At 35.8% G+C, this 25,948-nt stretch overlaps 1 protein-coding gene across 1 annotated transcript in view; it reads right to left on the reverse strand.

Annotated features, from left to right (window-relative positions):
- The window catches only part of SLC26A7 (solute carrier family 26 member 7), a 59,907-nt gene that overhangs the window by 24,869 nt on the left and 9,090 nt on the right, over window positions 1-25,948 (reverse strand). The window contains exons 2-10 of the mRNA XM_025167806.2: window positions 25,574-25,684; window positions 22,186-22,358; window positions 18,957-19,121; window positions 9,159-9,311; window positions 7,674-7,756; window positions 4,258-4,405; window positions 3,968-4,081; window positions 2,657-2,734; window positions 863-958 (exon numbers count right to left, since the gene is read on the reverse strand). Of these exons, the coding sequence (XP_025023574.1) occupies window positions 863-958; window positions 2,657-2,734; window positions 3,968-4,081; window positions 4,258-4,405; window positions 7,674-7,756; window positions 9,159-9,311; window positions 18,957-19,121; window positions 22,186-22,358; window positions 25,574-25,684 (1,121 nt within the window). The remainder of the gene's footprint in view (window positions 1-862; window positions 959-2,656; window positions 2,735-3,967; window positions 4,082-4,257; window positions 4,406-7,673; window positions 7,757-9,158; window positions 9,312-18,956; window positions 19,122-22,185; window positions 22,359-25,573; window positions 25,685-25,948) is intronic.

Consider the following 25,948-nt stretch of genomic DNA (forward strand, 5'->3'; position numbering starts at 1 on the left):
CTTCGGTATTTTCATTGTTATAACGTTTTGCAACATTTTACTGGCATGTAAATCTTTACTTAAAAATTTTAGTCCCCTCTAGTGTCCAGTTTTTGAAATTATGAAATTGCTTATCTTTGTTTTATCTTGTAAAAACCCAAACAGAATCTATTTCCCATGAGAAGCTGTTTGTTCTTTATAAATAATTCCGAAATTTTATTGTAAAAGTTTCAGTATTCCAATTTTATCTGGACCCTTGGTCTGCTTATAACTTTCTAAGATCAAAATCTTTTTTAGCTTTTTGCTGTTTATTTCAGATTCTTTAAATTCTTAAGCTTATGATTAAAATTTTCTTTCAATCAGGATTGAAGGCAGACTTATCGGGTGGTTTTAAACTTGTCAGTCTGAAGGTCTCTGATAACTTAGATGTAGTTAATAAGCAATTTCCAAACGTGATTAGAAAATGAGGTTTGTGAACTTAGTGTCTTTTAAAAGTCTCTGCTGCGGTTGTGAGCAAGATGATTAATACTGACGTCTCCTGGCACTCAATCCCACAGAAAACCACTGTCCTGCAATCTCCTCACGAGAAGCAGCCATCCAGAGCACATGTGGGCAATCTCCCATCCTCCCCTTATCCAGAGAGGTTCCAAGGAACTTGTCTACTCACCAATTCCTTGGGCTTTGCTGCAACTGTCGGCTCTGCTTTCACGGAGCCATCTTCAGTTCACTATACCTCCCCCAGAAGAGCAGATGACCTACGTGCATACTTTTTTGGGACAATACAAAAGGGAGGATGCAAGGATAAGGGGGCAAAACTTCTAAGATTACTCCATCTTCTGAAAAGATCATGCAATAAAGCCTCCTGAAGTTCAACTTCACTTACCCATTCAATTTTATCCACACTCCAATATTTTTTTAAATCTCGGAACTGCATCAGCATTCCCTTCAGCCCCACCACAATGATACTTGCTAGCACACTCTGAAATGAAAGAAACATTTATTACAAGGTGAAGTTCATTAAGTGAAGTAAGTAACAAGGCAGCAGCAGACACTGTATGATATCATTCTCCCTCCCAAATATACATAATGCAAAATGCAAAATTCATTAAAAAAAAAAAAAGGTAATACAAAAACCGGAAGCTGTTTAGCTGAATGGAATTGTTACACTTGTGTGTACCATTTGTTCCTGTAGTTTCTGTCCTACCCCACAGCTCTTACTTTTTAAAAAAATTTAAGGTGAATTTGAATATCAGATCAACTTTTTTCTGAAGAAAGCCTTTAAAGGCCTTTAAAAGAATATCAGATATTCAAATTCACCTATTTTGTATCCTTCTCTAGGATTCTTCTTGGTTTTATACTATTATAGGCATACAATATCCAAATTACAGCTTTTCTTTTCTCTGTCTGGACCTTCAGGACTAAGGTAGAAACACAAAAAGTTTAGTACTTCTTAGAGAAAGCAGATATGATGACTGTTCCCTAGATACCTCTGTGACAACTTCCAACAAGCAATAGTTTCCACAGTGCAGCATAGAGTGTCTGGATTCAATCACCTTAACAAAATTGAGATTATGGCTCAGTGTGATACATGAACCCTGTGTAGCTCCATTCTGCTGCTTAATCACCATTCCCCTAATGAAGAGCCTGATGAGTTTTCATAGTCTTTTACAACTATAAGTGGATCAAATAGGTTTTTATATACTCAAAGATGAATATAGACCAGCTATTTCCTTTCTTCAGTGGTGGCCAACTCATGATTAAGGTAATGACCTGCTGGCAATCATGGTATCTTCCACCTGTACAACGCAGCCTTCTTCTTGGGTTTTATTATTTTTCTTGAATGAATCTGCAATCAGTGTGCACTTACATATATAAAATTAAGCTCCATGAAATGCAGGGGGATTCCCTTCTGCATATCATAAAAAGTAAAAACTCCTTTGAATCAAAGTTGGCTCTTGGAGTCTATTCCATGCACACTGATTTCTAGCAACAGTATATTTTTCTCTTATAATCATATCTCATCTTTCCACCAGAAACTTAAAACAACATATGAAAAACAGCCATGTGGAAGTGGTGAACCACTGCCTTCTTCTGGGATGGGTTGTTTGTTTTACTTCCCAGCCTAGCCGATAGCTCAGGGATTTTCTAATGGTCTTCCATCAAAGCTCTAAGCAGATCCAACCTGAACCAGCCAGGCAGCTCAAGCAAATTACCCCGCAGTTGCTTCCCTTTCTCCTATTTACCTAAGTCCCTATGTAAGCACTTTTGTTACACACAAAAGCTTTTTCTTTCTTAAGCAAAATGTAAGTGCTTCTCTCCTTATACACTGGAAGGATAAATTATGTCCTTGTGCTGGGGCCAGGAACTCCAGTTCAGTCCTGCAGCCTATTGTAATCTTATACAGTAGGTGCAAAGTATTTAAGCTTCTGCAATAATTTCCACTGAAAGCAAGCAACTTTGTTCTTATCCAAGTAAAATAAAGAATACTTTTTTTGCATATTTGTTCCTGGCACACAGCAATGGTGTGTTCTTCCCTTTTAATGAAATCATAATGAAAAGTAGAATGATCGTTTTCAGAAATAATAATTTAAACTAAACAGTTATACAATGCAAATAATAATGATGATGATGATGATGATGATGATGATGATGTTTAAAAGAAAAAAAAGAATTGTACCATGGGTAGCCAGTATAACATTGGTCCTATTGCATAGATGACCACAAGCACCAATATACAAGATATCAGACAAGCCACCTAAAAATTGTTGGAAAGAAAAAAGTATAAATAATCATATTATTCAGATTCTAAAGCATGTATAAATAAAAGTGCTTGGTTTTCTCAAAGTTGCTGAGAAAAACAAACCTCTGCTGACATACAAAAATTAAAGGACTTTTGGCTCTCATATGATCTGTAGCTGAAAGCATTTGAGAAAAAATTAATATTTGACTTGTTATGGGGTACTCCTACCCTATTCAAGAAGCAAGTACATGGGTCAGATAATAGTATATACAATATAAACACAAAAGGGGCACTTTTTTATTTCAGATACACCATTAAAGAATAGCTTTAAAGAAGAAAACTCAAAGACGTGAAGTTGTGTTTTTTTAATAACAATGCTTTCACTGTCTGCTTGTATATTTATAAATGTTGGAATCCACAGATATTTGTGTACCCACATTTCATTTAAATCATGTATGGTGGATTTACATTTGCATAGATGCATATGTAACAAAACCACCTCTTGGAAGCTACCGTGGCTTTTGACCATGGTAGGAAATCTGAGAAATATTGTTCTAATATATCTGGAAGTCTTCAGAATGGAGAAGACTGCTCTAGTCATCCCAGCAAGCTAACACCAGTGCTAAGAAATGTTTCTCTATACTAGAGAATTAAGTCTTTACTCTCAACAAATTATGATTCAATTTTGATTTGTATATGAATAATTTACATTTTTTAAAGAGTTTCCCTTTTCCTTCTTCAACTCTATGTAGACTGTAGAGTACTCTGATGTGACTAACTCACTCTTCATTTTAAGAAAACTTTGTTTTGCCTTCGGGAATTTTACAGTCAATTATACATTATGGAAGACACACAGCTGCCATCCAAAACAAGCAACTCTTGTCATTTTTGCCCCCTTTCTCTCTTTGCTTTTGCATATTAAAAAGGACTGTGTGATGAGAAATTGTCATGCCAGACGTTTCTCAAACATATAGAGCATCGTGTTGTCAGAGAAGAAAGAAAAGAGAGGGAACTGCTGTTTTCTACAGCAGCTATACCCTTTCATAAATGTGACTCTGTTCTAAATGCCAAATGAATCAATTACTATACATTTTAAAGTTTCTTTACCACGCTGATCTGGTTCTTAGTCATACTAAGACTTGCAGGATTTTAAAACATGGTGTATTAATCAATAATCATTACTCCCCTGAGTTGAATAGTTATTCTACACAGGCTATTGTCTCCACACCACCTTGGCAATAAGAATACCTGTGTTTTTGCTCCAGTGTTGTATAGAAGTATGGTTCGCCCCATGGCTGCTGCACTTGGTATGCAAAAGAAAAATGAAGGGATCACATTGCTGAGACCATGAGCTAAAAACTCCTGGAAATGTTTAAAAAAAAGTAAGAATATAGGAAGAGTTATGTTAGACTAGACCAAAGTCCCATTGAACTAAGTACTCTCTACTGAATTCAGACTGCCTTCCCATCTCTTATGCCATCCAAATGCCCAAACAAATGCATCCTGAAGGCAAATTTTAAGGCTATTCATTTTTTTACCTGGTTATCATCCACAGAGTAATTAAATCTTTTAGCAGAGTCATGGGCCAGAGCGAGGGATGCCACATAACCAACTAACGCAACTCCAAAGGCCTCTGTCACTACTTCAGGGAGGATATTCAAAGGTGGAGACCTTGGTGCTGGGATACTGTAAAAGTAAGGACAATTTTAGGTGGCAGAAAATGTCACGCAATAGAAGGTGGCAAAACTGTGGCCAGTGTTACATGAATCCCACAGAGAAATCAGCTGTACCGTATATTATTCCACCATTACAAGTATCGTTAGAACCTGCAAAGGCATTCTTCTGTGTATTATAGTGACTGCATTATAGGATCTATCTATTTACCAATTATGTGCTCAATTCTGGGCTCTTAATAACTGTTAAACTGCTCCAGAATTAGCATAAGACTAAAAGCATGATCTGGAAATATGCAGTTGAAGTCTCAGCTCAGTCATCAGTTTAATTATTTGATAGCTGTAGGCAAGATTCAATCTCAGATGCCACCATGATTTTTGTAATATTAGAGTAATTTAACTGACCTCTCTTGCAGCTTGCTTATTTATTTATTTTGCTCTGTTTCATAGCTGCATCCATCCTGTGTGAAACAATTTTATTTATTTGTTTGTTTGTTTATTTATTCAATTTATATAGCCACCCATCTCAGACCAGTGACTCTGGGCAGCTAACAATAAAAACAGTCAACACTTAAAACCGTACAAAAGATTAAATATAAATATAAATACAGCCAAGAGATCTTTAAAAACTGTCGGTATCAGCACAGCCATGAAACGGCGCCCTTCGCACACTCAGGGCCCCAGGCCTGGGCATAAAGCCGAGTCTTCAAGGCCTTTTGAAAAGCCAAAAGGGTCGGGGCCATCCTAATCTCAGGAGGGAGGATGATCCAGAGGGCAGGCCCCACAGCAGAAAAGGCACATCTCCTGGTCCCTGCCAGCCGACATTCCTTGGCTGACGGGACCCAGAGCATTACTATCCTGCCGGATCAGATTGGACAGGTAGAAACAACAAATAGTTCTTCCATTACTATGGATTTTTACAATAAGGAATTTAGGAACACAGTTACCATATTTTTCCGACTATAAGACGATACTTTTTTCTAAAATCCTTACGCTAAAAATTGAAGGGCATCTTATTCAAGGAAGTCAGCCGAGGAGAACACCGCGTGGTTGCAAAACTGCCCATACTTTGTCTCTGCAGACAGGCTTCCTCCTATTGCTAGCCTCCAATCACGAGTGAAATAGCTTGTCTCCCAAACAGACTTCCTCCAATCACGAGCCTTATGTAACTGACGTCAGCTGGTGCTGAACAAACCAATTAGAGGAAGTCTCTTTGCAGAGACAAGCTATCGGCAGTTTCACTCATGACTGAATGTAATCAGTTATGCAAAAGAGCCTGGAAATAGAGCTGCAGAGAGACGGTTTGGACCTCCTCCCACCAAGTGTATCAGGTAAATGTTACCTAATTACTAAATAAAAATGTGTTCTGCACTATCTTTAAAATATTGATTTCTTAATTTTGGGTTGGAAAAGTGGGGGTCGTCTTGTACATGGGGTCGTCTTATTGACGGAAAAATACGGTATGTTAATAGTATTATTGTTATGTATCATTTTCCTCTTGATAGTTTCAGTGCTTACTTAATTTGGGACCTGATATCCCAGGCCACTTTCTATTTTGAAATCAGCAATTTTTAACAAATTTTTTAGTTATATAATGTGTCTAAAAATGATAAAGATTTGCACTGGCCAGGCTCAAAAGAGAAATGTGCTCAAATGCTCACACTTATGCTTCTCAAACAGAAGTCCCCAGGACACATAAAAATTACTTTTGGCATGTATATTTGGTGGGGGAAAGGGGCTGAAAACAAGCTAATATCAGCAGGGTCAAAAATAGCTATGACTAGGAATTATTGATCTTATGTAATCTCCCTATTATCACTTTTTGTGAGTTTTCAAGTTTTTTGCAGCACTTCAGAAATACATAAATGTTTGTATGCTTTCACAGAAAAATGTCTCATTTCACCTTCAGTGCTCTTGAAAACTATTTTTTCAGATTTTAGTTGAATCCTGGAACTATATCGGCAGAGTAATTAAGTTAGGTTCTTTTCCCAAACATTAAATTCTAAAGTTATGAGGATTCTCCCCTTAGTCTGATAATTAGGTCTTAATTTTTTTTAAAAAAATCTGTTGATACCAGCTGAGGTAATAATAAGAAAAACAATGCATTCTGTCTCACAGCTCTCTTATACTAGCTAATGGGGCCATGCAAAGCCTTTGAAAGAGGTACTTTACGAAGTGCATTAATAGGAGCACAGAACCTCTCCTCTTCAAAATATTTGAGTGGTCACATTCCCTGGAAGACTCCATGGCTGCTCAGAATGCTGTCCCTGGTTGCGTGTGCATGCATGTATGTGCACAAAGAGCAATTCTGCTAGGCCTGCCAGTGAAATAAAGTGGCTGGGAGCATGCATCTATGCGCAGAGAGCAGTGAAGCGGCCAAGCCAACCACACAAAGGACTCAAGGTTTTAACAAGCCAAAGCTTTAACTCGCCTCTTTCGAATGCTGTGCCCAGCTCTGCTGGTTAATAAAAATTACATTGTTATCTTATTCCTCACCAATTATCCTTGAATTTAAAGTACCTTTTAACAAAACCCAAATGTGGGGGCTGGGAAAATAGAATGTTCTGATAAATCCAATGCCTTTTCCAGTTTCGGTTTTCTCATTTCAAAAAACATTCCCTCCCCCACCACGCGCCATGAAAGGAAATATATTTATGGCAACTCCTGAGCTTATTTTAATGCATTTCAGGTCCTAGGGATGGGTGGGGGCAAAGGGCACTGCATAGCCTCCACATTTCCCAATACTGGAAGTAAATCACTGTGGAGATGGCAAAGAGGCCCAAGAGGTAGATCTGATGTCAGATTTCTCCACCCAAGATCGAGCCCCATCTGTGACCCCAGACAGAGAAGTCTAAGAATCCTTTTAAGGTTGCACCTTAATCCTTATTCACAGCTTTAAAAATAAATGAAAAACAAAGGGTAGACTATTTTATGATTGAATGTATACATTTAAAAGCATTTGATTTATCCCTCTGAAAACTGTCTGTATTAACTACAGAAAGTGTGCCTGAAGAGATGCAGAAAACATTTACCAATAGTATGATGTTGTTTAGAAAGAAAATGTATTAGGTACCAGATTCTGACTTCATTTCTTCTCCTGAGACGTTCTTATCATATGCATTAATGCAAACTGTGTACTTTTATTTTCATTCTTCAACTATACTGTTGCTTAGTTCACATTAACAACTGCTGATTATAAAATCTGGGTAAGAAATATCTACATTTCTGTATCTGGACATGTATACATGACCATAAAAGCTTCTTTATAAAAGGCACATTACCCTTTTGGAATATGTCCCACAACTTCCAGGCCATAGCTGTGCTCCATATCAGCAGAATAGCAAATGAGAGAGGTAGCAATTACCTATTGATCAAGCAACAACAAAGATTAAGTGATTTGAAACAACATAATATTATTAAAAAGTACAAGAAGTAATATAACTGTGTTTTTCTACTTCCTTAGAAATATGGATTAGAACTAACCATACAGACAACTATGAGATGGGATCACTTCTTGAGCACCATAATTATTGGAGTCAGATCAAGATTTCCTCATCTGTTGGGTTTAGGGGAGACATAAAGGGTTCTTTTTTGATCCAAAGGCCATACTGTAGCTGGGAAAACACAATGGAAGCCATGTGCCAGCACCTTGTGGCCATTTTTCCTTCTGTGACATTTCTTAATTTATTTTAGAATTCCAAAGTCATTCACACCCTAATCTATATTATTGAAGAGAGTCCCTAGCCTTCCAGAGACACTTTCTGGAGTCCAGGTGGCTGTGGGAACAGGAAAGAAAGGTAGGAGTCATACAGTCATACTCTATTCATCCTTTCTAAATGGTGTAAAAATCCCAGGGAAGGATATGGTAAAACCTCTGCAAGGGCAGCTCTTGACTAGCCTGCATGAAGATGGGGATTTGGATCTAATATTAAATGTATACAACTTTACATTGGAGCCACAGTATAGATTTATAACTATATAATTGATTTTGATTAAAAAGGATCAAGGTATCTTACTCATCTGACATTTTTGAGGGAAACAAATTGAGGGATTCCTCAGATTAATTACCATAGCTAATATATCATAACATTGCCTGACTGAAGTTAAAGGGCACAAATAATATTGATTAAACCTTCATTATCATTTTCTTTCAAAAGAATATAATGTTTTTCTCAGAAGTTTTATGAGAAACACTATACAAATCTTGTGGCAGTGAACTGTTGAGATGTGCTGCTTTTCAATATTATTTTGTTTGTTTGATTATAACAGAGGAGAAGGAAAAGAATTTTCAGACAATACGGTCAAGTTTTCTTGAGTTATTTTATTTATTTATGGTGTTTTCCAGGCATTTAAATTTTTGTAATATATCATGTAATGTATTTTAGCTGATTTGTTAATCATGGTATAAAATAAAAATATTAATCTGATAAGTTATCTTTTTCAGAGTTATGTATTTGTTAGATTTATATCATACCTTTCCTCTAAGAGGAAATACAAATCACCACCTCCTCCTCCCATTCTTTCTGCAACAATGCCCTGTAGATTTACATGTGTCTGTGTGTGTGTGTCTGTGTGTGTGTGTGTGTTTGATCCTGGGAGTCGCCATGGCTGAGGGTAGACTTGAACTGGTTCAATCCAGTCCTAGCAAACTGACTGTATCATCATTATAATGCTAAATCTATACATACTTGCTCCACACAAAATAATCAGAAGGCCCCAACAACTGTAGCAGATTACCAGTACAGTACCTAAAATGTTATACTTACCAGAACCAAATCAATGGGAAGCACCATTTTAATTTTCTTTTTAAATTTTTGATTTAGCTCTTTAACAAGGACTAGTATGGCAATACTAGATACAGATAACAGCATAGCTTCCAACTGAACGGACTTGATGTTTTCAAAGATGTAGGCATAAATCTAGAGCGGAAAGAAAGAACATTCTCAATAAATAAGCAATACTTAAAGGTATATTCAAGGGATAGAAAAGTAGGTTTCCAATATTGAGACCAATTCATGAATATTGTAAACTGGATCCAGCTATGCCCTCCACAAACAGTAGAGTTTCTGTAGTTTTCTGAAGGGATTCATATTCAATAGAGATCCTTGTCAGAGAAAAAGGAAGAGGGATAACTTCTGCTAAATGTCTCCTCTTTCCTGTAATTTCCAGAGGGCTTCTTAATTTTCTGAATTACAGTATGAATCTGTGATATTTGCTTCTTACGCCTACAGATGTCTAGATGAACACAAACACATATATCTGCATAGTATTTCATATGTAAAAGATGTAAGATAGACAACTGATATGGCAGATTTAGTCAACTATGCTTTCTTGAGTTACAAAAATTACCTGATTAAAAAATCAATAATTATGGCATGGAATATCAGTACTAACAGCCAACGAGCTACAGAAGAAGCTGCCATTAATGGCAGAGAAGCAACTCAAGGCATAGTTTAAGAATAGCAACTATAGCAAGTTCTAAGGCTCACCTCCCACAAGCATGTAAACAGAACCTAATGTTCCCCATTCAAAGACAAAAGCTACATGGGAATTCCTCTTATAATGCACAAAGTGTGTTATGAACATTTATAAATATTTCCTTATTTATGGCAGGAAAACTGTATTCATAATAAGAGGGAATCAAAAGAAATGAAAGAAATAAAAATTTAGGAGCTTTACACTGAAACTCAGCAAAAATGGGAAAAGCCAGTGTCTGTCTGTCTGTCTGTCTATACATACATATATAATGTTATATAATGTAGTGCATCTTCCTTGATAAGAATAGAAATTGATTCTATGAATATTTTTAAGGAAATCAGAATATATTTATCTGGGGTTTTCTAAGATGGTTTGGCAACATAAGATATTACATGTACATAAAGAATATATAAACCAACTTTACAGAACAATCCTATGGGGTAATTACAATGTAGTGTAGTGGACTAGGATCAGAGAGACCCAGATTTATTCTCCACTCAGTCATGGAGTTCACTGGGTGACATTGGGACAATCATTTCTCTTAGCCAAACTTAACTAACCTGTTTGATGTTGTGAGAATAAAATAACAGATGCCCCCATGTATGCTGCCTTTAGCCCCTCAGAGGAAAAGCAGGACACACATGAAAATAAATAAATTAGTGCATAAGTAAATACATAATATCCCAGAGCTAAGTCAAATTTAACCTACTCAAGAATATATAACAAGGATACTTTGTGTGACTAACAGAAGAGAAGAGGAGGGGGAAGGGATTTTATAGACGAGCCAGATATTTGGAAGGCAATGAAACTGCAACTTCTACTCACTGTTCTTCTCCTGTAATTAAACAATGAAGATATTATACTAGATAACTTAGGAATTGGCAGACAGAATGTCATGGCTACCCAGAAAAGCATGTTGCCAAAAGCATGTGGCTTTGGCTCGACTAAGTTAAAAGACAGAAACTTGGAATGCTATGTCAGAATGTTAGGAAATTCATCACTGCTGGGAAGCTACTAAAAGTCAAATCCAAAGAGCAATCCGGTGAGATCCAAAGTTATATTGGAAGAGCAACCAGTGAGCAAAAATTTGGGGATACTGAGTTTATAAGGCTTATGAAGATATTCTGAAATGGAGACTTGCAAATAATCTTGCAAATCATCATCACCCAATCTATTGTAGTCTGCTACTTGTAGATCAATATCATCTATTTAATCATTGTTCATGACTCATCTTCTCATAACATACAAATTGCTTTTATAACAACTTATAATGATGTAGAACCTATGGCTCTCATGCAGCATTTTGCAGCCTCCAGAGCTGCCACAAATTTTCATAAGTGCAGTTCTTCACTTTTGCACTGGAGAAGGAGTAAAACAGTATGATTTTGCATTCTATTTTGCATTCAAAGAAGCCCCACTCCCTTAATACAAAAAGGATGAAAATTTTAGCCCAACCCATTTCATGACCACACTTCTTACAGATCTTGGGGAAGGGTAACAATAAGTAAATAAATATAAATCATACCCTGTGGAGGTACCCATCCCTGTGTAATAGGCTCATTTCTCAGTGTGATACTTTCTTCCTCACTCTGTGTAGTACCAATGATAAGTAGTAGAAAACCAGCCATTAGAATGTATGATAAATAATCTTGCACTGTACTCACACTTCTATAGAATTTCAGTTTAGAATGTGACAAAAGATATCTCAATCTTTCAATTTTAAAGGATCAAGCGCGCTTCATTTGTGCACTTGATCCTTTAAAATTGGAGAAAATAATATGCAGCACCATAAATATAATAATCCTGCATTTTAGTTCATCATTTTTGTTTATGTACATTCAGAATGACTCTATCATTTAAACTACCATATAAAGGAGCACAAATTCTACCACATGCAATTCTGTCACTAGATCACCCCAAGATATTTTTCTCTGTGAATAGGACATTAATGTTAAGGTGCAGAGTATCCCAATTTGGAGTTGAGTGCTTCCTAAATTTAAATAAGTAAATATCTATCTGTCTATCATCTATCTATCTATCTATCTATCTATCTATCTATCTATCTATCTATCTATCTATCTATCTATCTATCTATCTCCAGAAGAGTTATTTTGGCATATGAGGCAGAAAATCCCACAAGTATTTCTCTCTGACAGGTAAAGAATACAGAATAAAATAAAAATAGCAAACCATGAACTGCCCTTTCACAATGGCCAGAATTTCCTATCTGAGGCAAGTGCCTTACTCTTTGTAACATAAGGCATGGCTTTCCCTAAAGATATCTACAGAGAGGATAAAGTTAAGGTTAATGTAGATTTTAAAAATAATTTTATTTGACATGCTACACTGAGAATATGGAACAGACATAAACCCAGGTTGTGCCCAAAAATATCTTGGTGGCTCTCAGCATAAGAAGCATTTTATAGAAGAGAAATGGTAAGTAAACACAAATGGCTAACTTATTGGGACATATTAGAATTTTCTCAAGGACAATGCAAAATAAAATGTAGAGAAGATCTGGTGGCAGAAGGTTACACTTGTCAGTGGTTTTCTTATTTACAATTACTACAAAGATTTAAAGTAGATAAAAGAACTTTTGATTCTGAGCATTGTAAGAGTGAGTTTGAAACAGAACTGTATACAAATGATAAACATGTTATTGCTAAAATATATAAACTATGGAAATTTGAAACAGAAGAACAAGTGAAAGAATGTATGATAAAATGGGCTAAAATGTTGGTTACTATATACAAATGAAACAGTGGGAGAACATGTGGTTGAAAGGATTGAAATTTACATTATGTTATAATCTTAAAGAGAATTTTTTATAAAATGATGTATCTTTGGTATATGTCACCAGAAAAATTGTCTAGCATGTATAAAGGTATTTCAAATTTATGTTGGAAATGTAAACAACAAAAGGGGACATTTTATCATGCTTGGTGGACATGTAAAAAAGCCAGAAAATTTTGGACTCAATTACATATATTAATTTAGAAGATTTTAAAGATTAATGTGCAATTGAGAGGCTTTTCTTTTGGAACTGATCGATAAACAGTTGAAAAAAAGTCATGGAACTTTATTTTTTATACACGATAACTGCAGTGAGGTTATTATATGGACAAAGGTGGAAAGACTTGACATTACCCACAATGGAGGAATGGATGGTGAAGATGATGGAACTTGCTGAGATAGCCAAACTGACAGTTTGATCAGAGAAAATATATTAAATAAGTTTAATGCTGACTGGAAACCCCTTATAGACTTTTTACATGAAACATATAAAAAATGAAATTATGATACAGTATATGCTTTTGATGATTAGAAAAAATAGATTATAGAAAAAATGTAAGTCATGTTGTGACCATAGAGTAAGAGGTTAGTTTATATCTAGACTTATAACTGTTATAAAGAAAATTGGAAGCTACTTCTTTATTTTTTCTTTTTTTCTGCACTTTTGGCTTTGTTCTTTTCTTCTCTTTTCTCTTCTTTCTTTTCTTTATTCTAAATATTACTGTTAGTTTTTATCTTTCCTTTTTAAAATTTTAATATATATAGATATAGATATAACTTTATTAAAATTTTATATATAAAAATTATTGTCTGGTTCAGCCACATCATTCAATAGTGCCTGCTAAGACATATAGGTGACATCATCAAGTTAGCATGCCAAAAAGTATAATTGTAAAGAAAAGCCATTAAGGTTGAAGTTATAAATGGATACAGCTATCAAAGCAAACACATTTATTCAAAATATTGGAACCTATACTAACATAATCCAATTTTACAGGCAAAAAGTCCCCTTAAGTTGCTAAAAAGTGCTTTTCTTCAACATTTGGCAGCCAAACGCAACACAGATTTGTACTGAAATTGCTTTAGAAAAACAATTTAAATCTAAGACTTGAATATCTAGTTCAGAAATTTGTTCATAAAAAAATAAGAGACCAGGTCCTAAATAAGAACATTCACTTTTTAAGAATTATTTATATCTGTTTCTCTTGTTCTTATTTTCAGAAAATGTGCTACACAGCATTTCAGCTGTCAAGTGGAATCCTGCCATGCCTTGTCTTGAAAAAGCTGGTTTGAAAGTTGGATGATTTCTTTTTAATATTGCATGTCTCAACATTCTGCAGAGCCAAACACAGCTTGAAATAGCTAGTTTGAAAAATGTACGTGACATGATCCTTTCCCATGTAATGTGGTATCAATCTGGAAGATACTTGCCAGCTAGGTTAATTAGCTCCTATTTTACTTCAATAGAGGTAGTCCTCAATTTATGAACATTCATATAATGACCGTTTGAAGTTACAATGGCGCTGAAAAAAGTGACTTATGACTGGTCCTTGCACTTACAACTGTCGCAGTATCCCCAGGGTCATGTGATCAAAATTCAGGTGCACTAAACTTACCATGGTTGCAATGTCCCACAGTCATATGATTGCCATTTGCAACCTTCCCAGGGGGCTTATGACAAACGAAGTTAATGGGGGAAGCCAGATTCGCTTAACAACCGCAGTGATTCCCTTAACAATTGCAACAAAAAAGGTCATAAAATCAGGCGTGACTCACTTAACAACCTCATCTCTTAGCAATGGAAGTTCCAGTCCCAGTTGTGGTCATAAGTCGAGGACTACCTGTATATGCACAATAATACTTTCAATACATGAGCCAAAATGGAAAACATGATCTCTGCAGATACCTCCCTCACCCCTTTCTAGCTTTTCACTTTCCACAGTGGCTATATACTTAATGGAAGGCCACAGCTAGAGAATAAATTTTTATGCAGAAATTTCTAGATCCAATCTCAACATCCCAAGGTATTTCTAGTCTCAGATCCTAGAAAGTTAATAATATAGTCAGTGTCAGTTATACCAATGAACTAACAGTCTGTCTCAGTACATGACAATTTATCCAACAAAAAAGCTACAGAGTCAGAAGATTCTTCCTGGATCTGTAGCCACACAGAAAGAACCATAGTAGAAACAAAATATATATTAAAGAAATGTTTTATTTAAGGACATTTTGGTTGAACCACATTGCAATTTCATGTAAATTTGTAATATTTAATCACAAGGGGTCTTCAAAGTAGGTTGGTTCTCTCCATATATATTTCATGGTTCATACTGAATTATGATCTCATTCTATATAAAACAAAATGTTTTATTGGCTTGTTTTCTTTATGACTCTTTAACCACACTTTATTAACAATCATGATTCTTTCTTTGAAATCCAGGAGCATTTAAGCCAAAAGAAAAAAAAGTGGAGATTGTAAAAGAAAGTAAAGAAAAAGCAACGTGCTGAAATTACAAAATGGATTAAAAAGAAAAAGAAAAACAGAACAGAATAGGGCCATATTTGCCAAATTTGTCATTGTGCCAGCTGAGCTATATAGAATTACTTAACTGTATTTTTCATATAAAAATAATTCCATGGCAACTCAAGTTATTAATGTATTGTGTGGTGTTTTGGATGGTGATACTGGCCCCTCTCCCAAGCAGCACATAGATGGATACATGCCCGTGGGATTTTCCCCTAATTTTGAACAGTCCCTTTAAAAGGGAAGCAACTTTTCTAATAAAAATAAAGAGTCTACTTTCAGCCAAGATATTAAATATGAATGCCACATAATAATTCAACATTTTAAAAGCATGATTTTTGTTCCAAAGAACAAAGCAATGAAAGGAATGCATTTTTTTAAATCCTTTGCTACCATGTTTTTAAAATGTCTAGGTTGCAATTAGGTAAAACAATCACTATACAACGAATTTAATTCTGATAAACTCTGAGTTCTTCAGATGTTTATGGGGGTCTCAATGGCAAGATCAGTAATCAGACAAGCTTCATAGAGGGCAGTTTATCCATTGTGAGTAATTTTCTGCTCTGTACAGAAGCAGTCAAATTATGCCAGATGTGTGATAGATCCTGTCTGCAATTCAAATGCTCCCCCCCCCCCGCAACACCTCTGAGGCCTCATGAACTATATATGCACCTGAGAACACATCTTAAATGTTCATTGTTGGCGAAAGACAGAGTATGGAAAGGATTTGTGAATTTAGAAAATCTGCAAACTACTAAAGAAATATATCTACATTTCAGTGGTTGGTTTCCTGGTTTCTATCTAGAGTAAAAGTTTGCTGGTAAACCAAAAGGGATCAGAAGTGCTTGTCTGCTCTGATAAGGCCTGGGTGATATCCATACTGCTTCTTCCTGTCTCTGTAAACTGAATAAAAAGTATGAAAATGGAATCTGTGTAGCCCTGTCTGATTTAATCAGATTCCGGAACCCATACACATATCCATAGCATGACTTTCTTTAAAGTATAGTAGTATTTCTAGTAATAAAAGTATAAATAATGTAAAACTGGTTATAAAAGTATAAAACACAAGTAAAAGTATAGCATAAAACACAAGTATAAAACACAAACAGGTTGAAACTATTGGGGGTTGAGATGACAAGAAATATTCAGAATACAGTCAAGCCTCTATTATGGAGAGGAAGCAAATAGATAAGGATTTGGGCTGGAGGTATATTTGGAATTTTGAGTGAATGTTATTGTTATTCTCACAAAATGGCTGCCAAGGTAGACATGGCCAGTCACAAAATGCATCAGATCAAAAGGCAAACAAAGCACTGGGCTTCAGCTAGCCATCATTTTATTTTCTAAGAATGCCACTGGGATCTATGTGGGGCCAGAAACATTGTCGGAAATAGAAATCATAGTTGAGGCTGATTCTTTGCTTTTGTAGCATGCTAGTTTTCTATAAACTTAATTTAAAAGAACCGAAAAAGGTTATGAAGGACACCAAGAAACCATTGGTGGACACACTATCTTCCCACTATACTACACTACACTGGGGTTATTTCCCTGCATTTATTTCTTATTTGTTATCATTGTTATTTGTTGATTTCTTATTTGTTATCATACCATACCAGTGTTTCTCAACCTTAGCAACTTTAAGATGTCTGAACTTCAACTCCCAGAATTCCTCAACCAGCTATGCAGTTCTGGGAATTGAAGTCCAGGCATCTTAAAGTTGCTAAGGTTGAGAAACACTGTACTACACCTTCTGTTGCCCACAGTGTGCTGCACTAAAATATAAATAATATTTTCAATATAAATGTAAATAAGTACCACTAGATGGCATTATCAATTTCCTTGTAGTTTATATGAAAGGCTGTTTACAAATGTTAATGTTTTCTATTTCATACATCTACATAGTATCTTGAAGAATAGTCAGTACAATGTGGGCTGGGCTTTGGAACTCATGTCAAGTTCATAACATAAATACCTTTATGTACATGACCATGATCCTATCCCTATCCAAATATCTGAGTTTCCTTTTCAAAATTACATTTTCTAAATTTTCTAAAATAATGAAAATCTACAAAACTACTTTGATTCAGCCGACTAATCCTTCCTTTCTTCCTCCCTTTTTTAATGTTATTTTAAGATAACATCCAATCTGAAAAAGAATCCTAAGTATCTTACTTTTTTCCAATTTTTTTGGTTGGCCCTAAAAGATTATTCTACTGATGTCTCATTTCTTAGTTAGTTAGTTTATGGCCATGGCTGATCATTTATCCAATTTTGCACAGGCCTGTGCTCCATCAACTGTTAGCAACTGAACAGCAGATTGAATAGGTACATAGGGCACTCCATTGCAGTCTTCTTCATTGTAAAGAAATACAGTAACATGTAAGAAGTCTATTGATAATGGCTACAAATTGGTGCCCTCTTTCCCCTCTCCTTTGGTGACACATGTACATTTATAGACCAATTTGGCTCCAAACAATTACAATTGAAATCTTTATTTTTCTGCCTTTCTTTTACTTGCAAAATATGCCTTATTTTCCCCAAAACAATTTTTCTCATAAATTTATAGCTGAGAAATAGCACAGCTGCATTTGCAATGTTTGATAAGTGCTAAGATTTTGTAATGCTTAAGATTTGGTGACAATGATTGGCAGAGCAAGAAATCTGTATGGCTAAGAGAAAATGTGTTGCTGTGAGTACATGAAGGATATAATAGCTCTTTTTCTTCCCAAAATTAGAGAGGAGAATATTTTTTTCTGAGGAAAACTTTCACAAGGAAACTATTCAGAAAGATTTGTATTCATCTGCTTCAATGATAGGAGTGAAATAAATTAAAACTGTAATTTTAAAAACCAACAAAGATAGCATAACATAATTTGAGAAAAGTTATGTTACATGCCTTGAAAATAGACACCCAACAGCTTTTAGAAGGTATTGCAGAGTACTTAGAAGACATCACTGTGTGCTTTTAAAGAGAGAATGCCATAAGGAGAAAATCTCTTTCCACAGTCTCCACAAATGATAAGATGGTCTATTTGAGATGTAGGCTTTCCTTAGGATAAGGATGATTTGCAAACTTCGCTGTGCAAGTATAGCATCCTTCCTGAAAGCATTAAAGCAGCTGTATCCTCCAGAAAACTCCACATGGCAGTTTTTAAGAGTTTCTCTGGCTGTCTGCATGTGTGCATATGCAAAGCCGCTTCATTAGCAAACTTCTGGTAAAAGCTTTGGAAGAACCCATTGTGGAGGATGCAGCTGCTTTAATACTCCAGGGAGGGGTATTCAGTTGCACAATGCCCCTTGTGAAGTGACCCTTCTGAATGCTTTGCATGGCCCTATGATTTTAAAATATAAGCATCAATATTTTGAATTACACTTAGAATGGAGCCAGAGCTCTTTAAGCACAACACAAGTCACAGGTTGTTCCCATCAGTTGGAAGCTTAGCGCTAGATAATGGCACATTTTCCAAGCAGTCTTCAAAGGCACATATAATATCTTGCAATAGTCTAGCCTCAAAGTTTATAAAAAGTAGATAACCATGATCAGGCAGTCTAGCAGGGACCAAACCTGATGAAAGGCACTTTGGATTCTGGTTACAAAATTGACAAAGACCCCCAGATAGCAAACCTATCCAGAATTGACTCCAATTAGAGATAACAGAGTCAGGCCTGATCCAAGACATCACAACAGTATTTAGGGTTTATCCTGCAACTTTAATCAACATGCAAATATGAGCAAAGCGGCACAGCAAATATTTACCAATATACTCACATAAAAGAATCCCAGCGGTCCTGAGATATATGGCATTTTCATTCCCAAGAGGTACTTCACTTGCGAAGTCACAACGTGTGTAGCTGCCCCAGTTGTCATTGCACTTATCACTGGCTCTGTTAGCAAGAAGGTAGCACTGCCCAAGTGTAGCATAAACATTGCTACCTGAGAAACCAGAGATATCACAGAGATTACATCTAAATGCAGTTACTGATTCTAATATAGGAAAGAGATAGGCCTATCCGTGTTCTTTTTTTTTTTTTAATAGTGGGATGTGATAGCTCCATGAGCTAATCAGGTAGAAGTTATTTCATTATGCACTGCACCCATGAATAAACTTTCAACACATGTTAACTTTCATACATTTATTACAATGCTATCTCTCTCATATTGCTAGTTTTCCACCAGGCTCTGCACTGAGATTAGTTATAACAGCTGGCTCTGCCAATGTATATTCATTGTGGTGACCTCTCTGAATGTTGGCTTTGAGTTATTTCAATATACAAACATTATAAGCTCTGCGGATGGGGAAAATATTAAGCTACAGCAGTCAGGCTAGATACACTTAAAAAGCCATTCAGTTCATAAATTTCTAACAGATTTGAAATGTAAAAAGTCAGGTTTCTGAATCCAACAAACTGAACAGGTAGAAGAAAGAGCCACAGTTGTATGTATGTATGTGTGTGTGTGTATGGATGGATGTTTCTTTGTTAGATGCATAGCTCATCTTTTCTTCAGAAACTCAAGGAGGTACACATGGACACCCTCCTCTCATTTTTCCCCACAAGAGCCTTGTGAGGTAGGTAGCTTTGTCAAGTCCTGCACCAAGGGCATAGTCAAGGAAACAAGAATCACAGAGACTTCAATGAGGCAATAATTAGGGGTAAAGTATAGAACCTTGGAAAGTGTGTTAGAAATTTCTAATCCTAATCCATTAAGGCACAGTTTCTTTGAAGGTTTTGGATCTCTTCCTGAGCTTGGATTAAGCTGCCGTTTTTGAGATAAACCATTAATGAATTTTGCCCATTACACCCAAAGTCTGCTAAACCAAGAGCCGTTAAGTAGAAGTCAAGTGCTGATGGAAGTTGTTCAGAAGTTCAAGGCAACCACTGCTTCTGAACCATTGCACTTTACTAAACATCCTCTGGGAGATAATGTTTTATTTATTTTTTTACATATGATATTTATATTCTGCTATATCTATTATCATCTAAAAATGAAGGTTGTATGCTGGGAAATAAAAGTCAACAGCTTTAGCAGCTCAGACTTGTTCTTGATCATTGCCATACTGACCTTGCATTATTTTGTAGTTTTTAAAAAGAAAAATCTCAGCAGAGCATGAACGCAGCCATTCAGAACATCCCAGCAAGTTTTGCTGTTGGCCTTTCTTTAGAACAAAAAGATCATGTATAGTTTGCACATTGTGCTCTAGGCTATGATTTGCTAAAGCATGGTTTGTGATGCAAGCCACAATTTGTCAGGTTCACACAACATGGTAAACCATGAAAATGGTGTACAAAACAAATGTCAGCAGGACTAATGAATATGATCACTCTCCAAACACATGTGTTTAACGATTGTCTATTTGCCATGTTAAAAATTACAATGTGCTATCGACTTCTGGAGGTCTCTGGAGGTTGTACTGATGAAAAAAGAGAGTAAGATGGAAGGAAAAGAGGAAAAAAACATAAAAAGACCAAAACTACTGAGAGATGAAAGATTTAATAAAATAAAACTCTGAAAAGAAATAGATTTCCCAGACTTCTGTACCCAGTGCAGGTCAATTCAAAAGCACGCCTTACCTCTCCATTGGATAAATAAGGATTAGAACAGAAAAGACTGATTAGCTTTTGTGGTCATGCTCAGTGAGAACAAAAGATGTTTTCTTTCTGATAGTATTTATCAGTAAGTAACGATAAGACTTTTAAACAAACCAAGAGCCAGTGCAGAAAAGCAGATTCCAAAAGCAAAAAAAGATAGCCAGTTCTATTGCTAATATAAGCTTAACTTCTATTACTGTAATATTTCATTCAGATATTCCATTCAAAGGTGATTCAGTTGAATCTCATATTAGACAAACTGGGTACCTGTAAAATTAATTTGGATGCTTCTATACATATGCACAGATACTTTTTTTCCCAAATCATTTCTAAATGTTTCTATATTCAATCAATGATTTGAACTGCATGTTGTCTAATTTGCAAAGGCCTATAACTGAATGGAAAGAAAGCATATATGCAGAAGTTTCTGAGAGCCACTTAATAGGTTATACAATTTCTATGAAAATTGCTTTCATGTCAAAACTGGAAAAATCCAGTAGTACATTATGCGTTTAATCCAGGCACACGTGTCCATTTTGCCATGTATTCCCAAAAATAAACATGCAATACAGCAACACAAATTATTCTTCACCTTTCATGCATTCACATTTTTTAGAGACTGAACCTATACCAGGAAATTGGAAGAGCCACAATTATCATTTCCAGTTATAAGAGCATATGTGCAAATTATTGTTTGAACTGATTTATAAATGGTATCCTATGATATAAGCAAAGTCACTAGAGTTACTGAGATAATTCACTTTTTTATGAAACTGTGCATGGTAATTGTAGAACATGCAGCTATACCCTACACTAACATTTGCTATGCAAGGAAAAGGAGAAGATGGTTTCTCCATTCATTTCATGTACAAAAGTCAACCAAATTAACATTGCTGATACAGCAATGAGATTTTTTTGCAAACACAATCACCCCATTGGTGAGTTATAAAACCATGCTAAGCCAGAGGCATGACCTAAAATCATGCAGAGCAGAGGCATTCAAGATATGTAGAATTATAGCTTCCGTCATCCCTCATCATTGGCTATGCCTCCTAAGGATGCCAGAAGTTATAATTTATTAACCTCTGGAATGCCACAGATTATTTACTCCTGTATCAGACTTTGTTCAGTTTTGAATCAGTGTGTTGTGAGAATCTAGGTACTGTGGTTTGTAAGCCATGTTTATATTTATTGTGTTACATGAGCTCTTGGAACATATGACAATATTGATTGTCAATTTCAACTTACATGACAAATCATGATTAAGCAATGTCTTAATACAGTATGTGAAACATAATCTCAGATCATGCGGAAATACTTCCTTCCATGTTGGCTTGCTTCTCCTGGGAACTATTTTAGTGCAAGAACTGATTCTCCACATATAAAATTGGCTATTCTGAAAAACTTACTTGAATCAGCCCTCCCAGTAATGAAACTGCTGCAGCAACTCCAATCCGCTGCATCTCAAACTCAGATAAGCCCAATACTGCAGATGTATTGTCTGTAGTGGAATTGCTGTTTATGGGAGGAACAAGACGCTCAACAGCATTTGCAGAAATCAAGGAGGTCAGAGCAAAGGTTCCTGCAAAAGAAGAGAGAGGATTTAGTTTTCATTTAATTCCTATCAAATGACTCTAAGTTGCTTAGGAGGAAAGAAATACCACTGAAATCAATGGCAAGGTTTTCATGCTACAGTTAAGCCATGATTCAATTGCTAGGTTTGGGCTTGACATGTTGACATGAACCCAACTGTTACATTTAAATTACAAAATATGGCTTATTATGATTGACCTTGCTCATTTATAGTCTATTTAACAAAAACATGGTTAAATAAACCATACCTAAATGTGATGTATGATTCCAGACTATGTCCAACTAATTCTAATTTTAACTTGAATTCATTGTGAATATTTTATAACCATTTTAAAGTTCCAAGAGTTGTGAGATATGACAATATTGATTGATTAAATTCTGCTTATGGTCAGTATGCCATTTCTACATTCAGATACCCTAGCTCTAAGCCTTCCCTGTATATATTTTGCTTTCTGCAGACATCATCTTTATACGCTCTTGCCATGAGCATTCATTCCCATATTCAGAGCTCCATTTTTACATTATACAAATTCTGGGCAACAAGCTGTTCACTCTTTTTTGCGTGTACATGAGTCATACGCCTGCATGCACATGGAATCCTCATGCAGAGGCTTGTCTGAAATCCTTTTGAAATATTTCCAGGGATAGCTTCCTATCCAACAGAGATCTAAGCTCCATAAATGTTAATTGTAAAATAAGGGGGAGAGGTATAGTTTAGAATAAGTAGAAGCTGATACTTTGCATGAGAAATCAATTGCTGATTGTCCGGGTAAAAGAAACAGACAGTATATAATAGAAAAGACTTCTATCTTTTTAGAGAGTTAGTATCTGTTCAAGTAGACAATACAGGCCTAGATGGACAAATAGTTTAGCCTGCGCAAAGCACTTTTCCCTTTTCCTATGGACCGGATCTGCAGCCATCAGTCAGAAATCTAAGAATGCCTTCCTATATGACCCCTTCCTAATAGGTGGGACTGTTAACTACACAAATTTTTGGCAGCATAGTCAACAAGTATGCTGACTGAAAATTATGGGAACTGTAGTCTGGTACCTCTAGGAGGAAAAAGGTTGCAGAAGGTTTTAATTTAATTTAATTTGCTATATTTTAAATCAAATGTAGTTAATATCGTTATTCTTTAATTATGTATTTAATACTTGCTTCCTTCTACTAGTTTGCTAAACATTGCTAAACAGTTACAATTTGGTAATTCTTGAAGATCTTTAGGAGTAAAGTCAAGGATTTTGAAGGCCTCAGGTTATTCATCTCTGGTATATGTTAGAGACTTTTACAACACATGTTTAAACATGTCTTTAAGATTACTTAAGAAAGCAGTTAAAAACTTATTTTAATATAGGCTTTACTGTTTCCACTACTATACTCAGAATGTGCCCCTAAACTGAATACTCTCATCCTGGAGATTCTCATTTCCTTTAAAGATAAACTAAATACTATAACAGCAGAATCTATATCACCCATACCATTCAGATCTTCACCACTTAAAAAAAAGAAAGAAAGAATCAAACTGCATCCAACATTTTTCCAAGGTATCAGATGGCTTAAATGCCTTTTTTAATGAAACCAATAGTGCATCTTGTCCCAGTTGGGCAATTATTACTCTTAAAATGAAATAACTACGTAACATCTACTCTGCTGACTCAACATTATCATCGCTTCCAAGGAACTTGCCACAAAATTCAAATCCAACTTGCCAGTGAGTTGCAAGGGGCCTTTAACAAAATGCTTTGAATACATTCTGATGCAAATCCTATGTACTTTGGATGGAATGTTGCTATCCCAGTAGACCACACGGCTCCTACAGAGTTGTTAAATGTAATGCTGAATGCACTTTTGGCACACAAGCTAGTTGCAAAAAGCCACACAATTACTCAAAAGAAAATGACTGCTCCTTAGAAAGAATAATAATAACCAATGAGAATGTGCATATACTTGAGCTTTTCAGCCCCAGAGGACTGAGCTTTGTGTGTGGTTCCACAGAGTTCTGAATTTCTGGTAGAGAGACACCCTCCCCAATATCTGAAAGACGCAGCTCTTTATCTTCCTCCATCAGTTTCAACCCATACTGAATAATGGGAGACATGGCCCCATACCCAGCTCCATTGTTTTCTGCAACTAAGACCAGATGGTTTCTTCTATGATATAAGCCTGCTTCACATTCTAAAAATTCAATGTCTTTAATTATTAACTTGAAGACTGTCATTATTTCAGAATGAATGAAATACAGAGCAGCACAACAAACCTGAATGATCCCTGCCTGTTGGACTTCTCTAGATGCTGCAATATCAAGAGAGAAGAGAGAGGTAGGATTGTCACTCGCTAGGAAAGCATATACTTTATAAGCAAGAGACTCAGTCTCTAAGCAGGGCTTAGAAAGAACGCAATCAAAAATCTTGACAACTTTCTGTTAATATGTTGAGAGACACTTTTGAGCTATATGGATCAATATGTTTCAGTGTAAGGCAACTTCATAGGAAGGAAGAGGAGCAAAAAAGGGATATCATGAACCTACTATTGACTTAATCATATAAGGTACATAGCAATCCTATACATTAACTACAAGAATTTTAAGAAGGAAACATAGTTCCCAATACATTCTAAACTTACTTCACCTACTCCCCCAAAATTTCTTAAAATAGGGGATGAAGGGGAGAGACTATAGATGTAAAGGAAGTACACAGAGGCACAAAAAGAAAAATCTTGCTTCTGGAATGTATTGTTTATCTCCTCTGAACTACAGTACATGACTGAAACCATAATCACTAGAGCAGTCACACTACTCATATTAATATAAGTGTCACTTGAGGAATATAGTTACTGAGAACCCAACTCATCAAGCATAGCTGAAATCCATGCTCCATTTGCTTCCAGTGAATTTGCAAGGGGTTCTTACAAATGAATAGAAGCTGAATAGTTCTGGGTGACTTTCAGAAAAGCCAGCCTGATATTATTCTCCCATGGAAGGAGCAAAATTTTATTGTATCTCTCTGTGTGTAACACTAAGATACAATTTGTTCTGCTTGATTTTGGCTTACTGTGTATGTATGTTATGTGCATGCATGCATGTGGCTCAACTCATATTATATGTAAGAAATGCTGCAGAATAAAATAGAAAATAACTGATAGAATTAACAAAGACACCAGCTAAGTTTTTCAAACTGGACTGCAAGGACTTAGAAGTAACTTACCTGGGGCAACATGACGACCCATTCCAAATATGGAATAAATAATAGCAGGAAAGAGTGATCCATATAAACCAAATACTGGATGCACTGAAGATAGAACAGCAAAAGCAAGCCCTGTAAAAAAGGTAAATAAGAATGAAAAGATATAGTATAAGCCGCTATGAAAATATCAACATAATTGACCTAGAAGAATCCCCTTCTAGGGCTATTTTAAGAGGTAGTAGAGTATAATAGCTATATTAGGGCAACAGCTTTGAGACAGAGAATCCCCATTTCCTTCAATCTGTCCCTTTCTAAAAAAAGAATTTTTGTGTCCCTTAAAGCTGTTGCCGCGTGGAATAGTTAATGATGAACTACACACAGACGTAGTATGACTTA

This window comes from Python bivittatus, unplaced genomic scaffold (genome assembly GCF_059951505.1).
Source record: "Python bivittatus isolate LINGU-HERP-01145 unplaced genomic scaffold, Pbiv_v1 ctg000590_np1212, whole genome shotgun sequence".
Lineage (NCBI taxonomy): Eukaryota > Metazoa > Chordata > Lepidosauria > Squamata > Pythonidae > Python > Python bivittatus.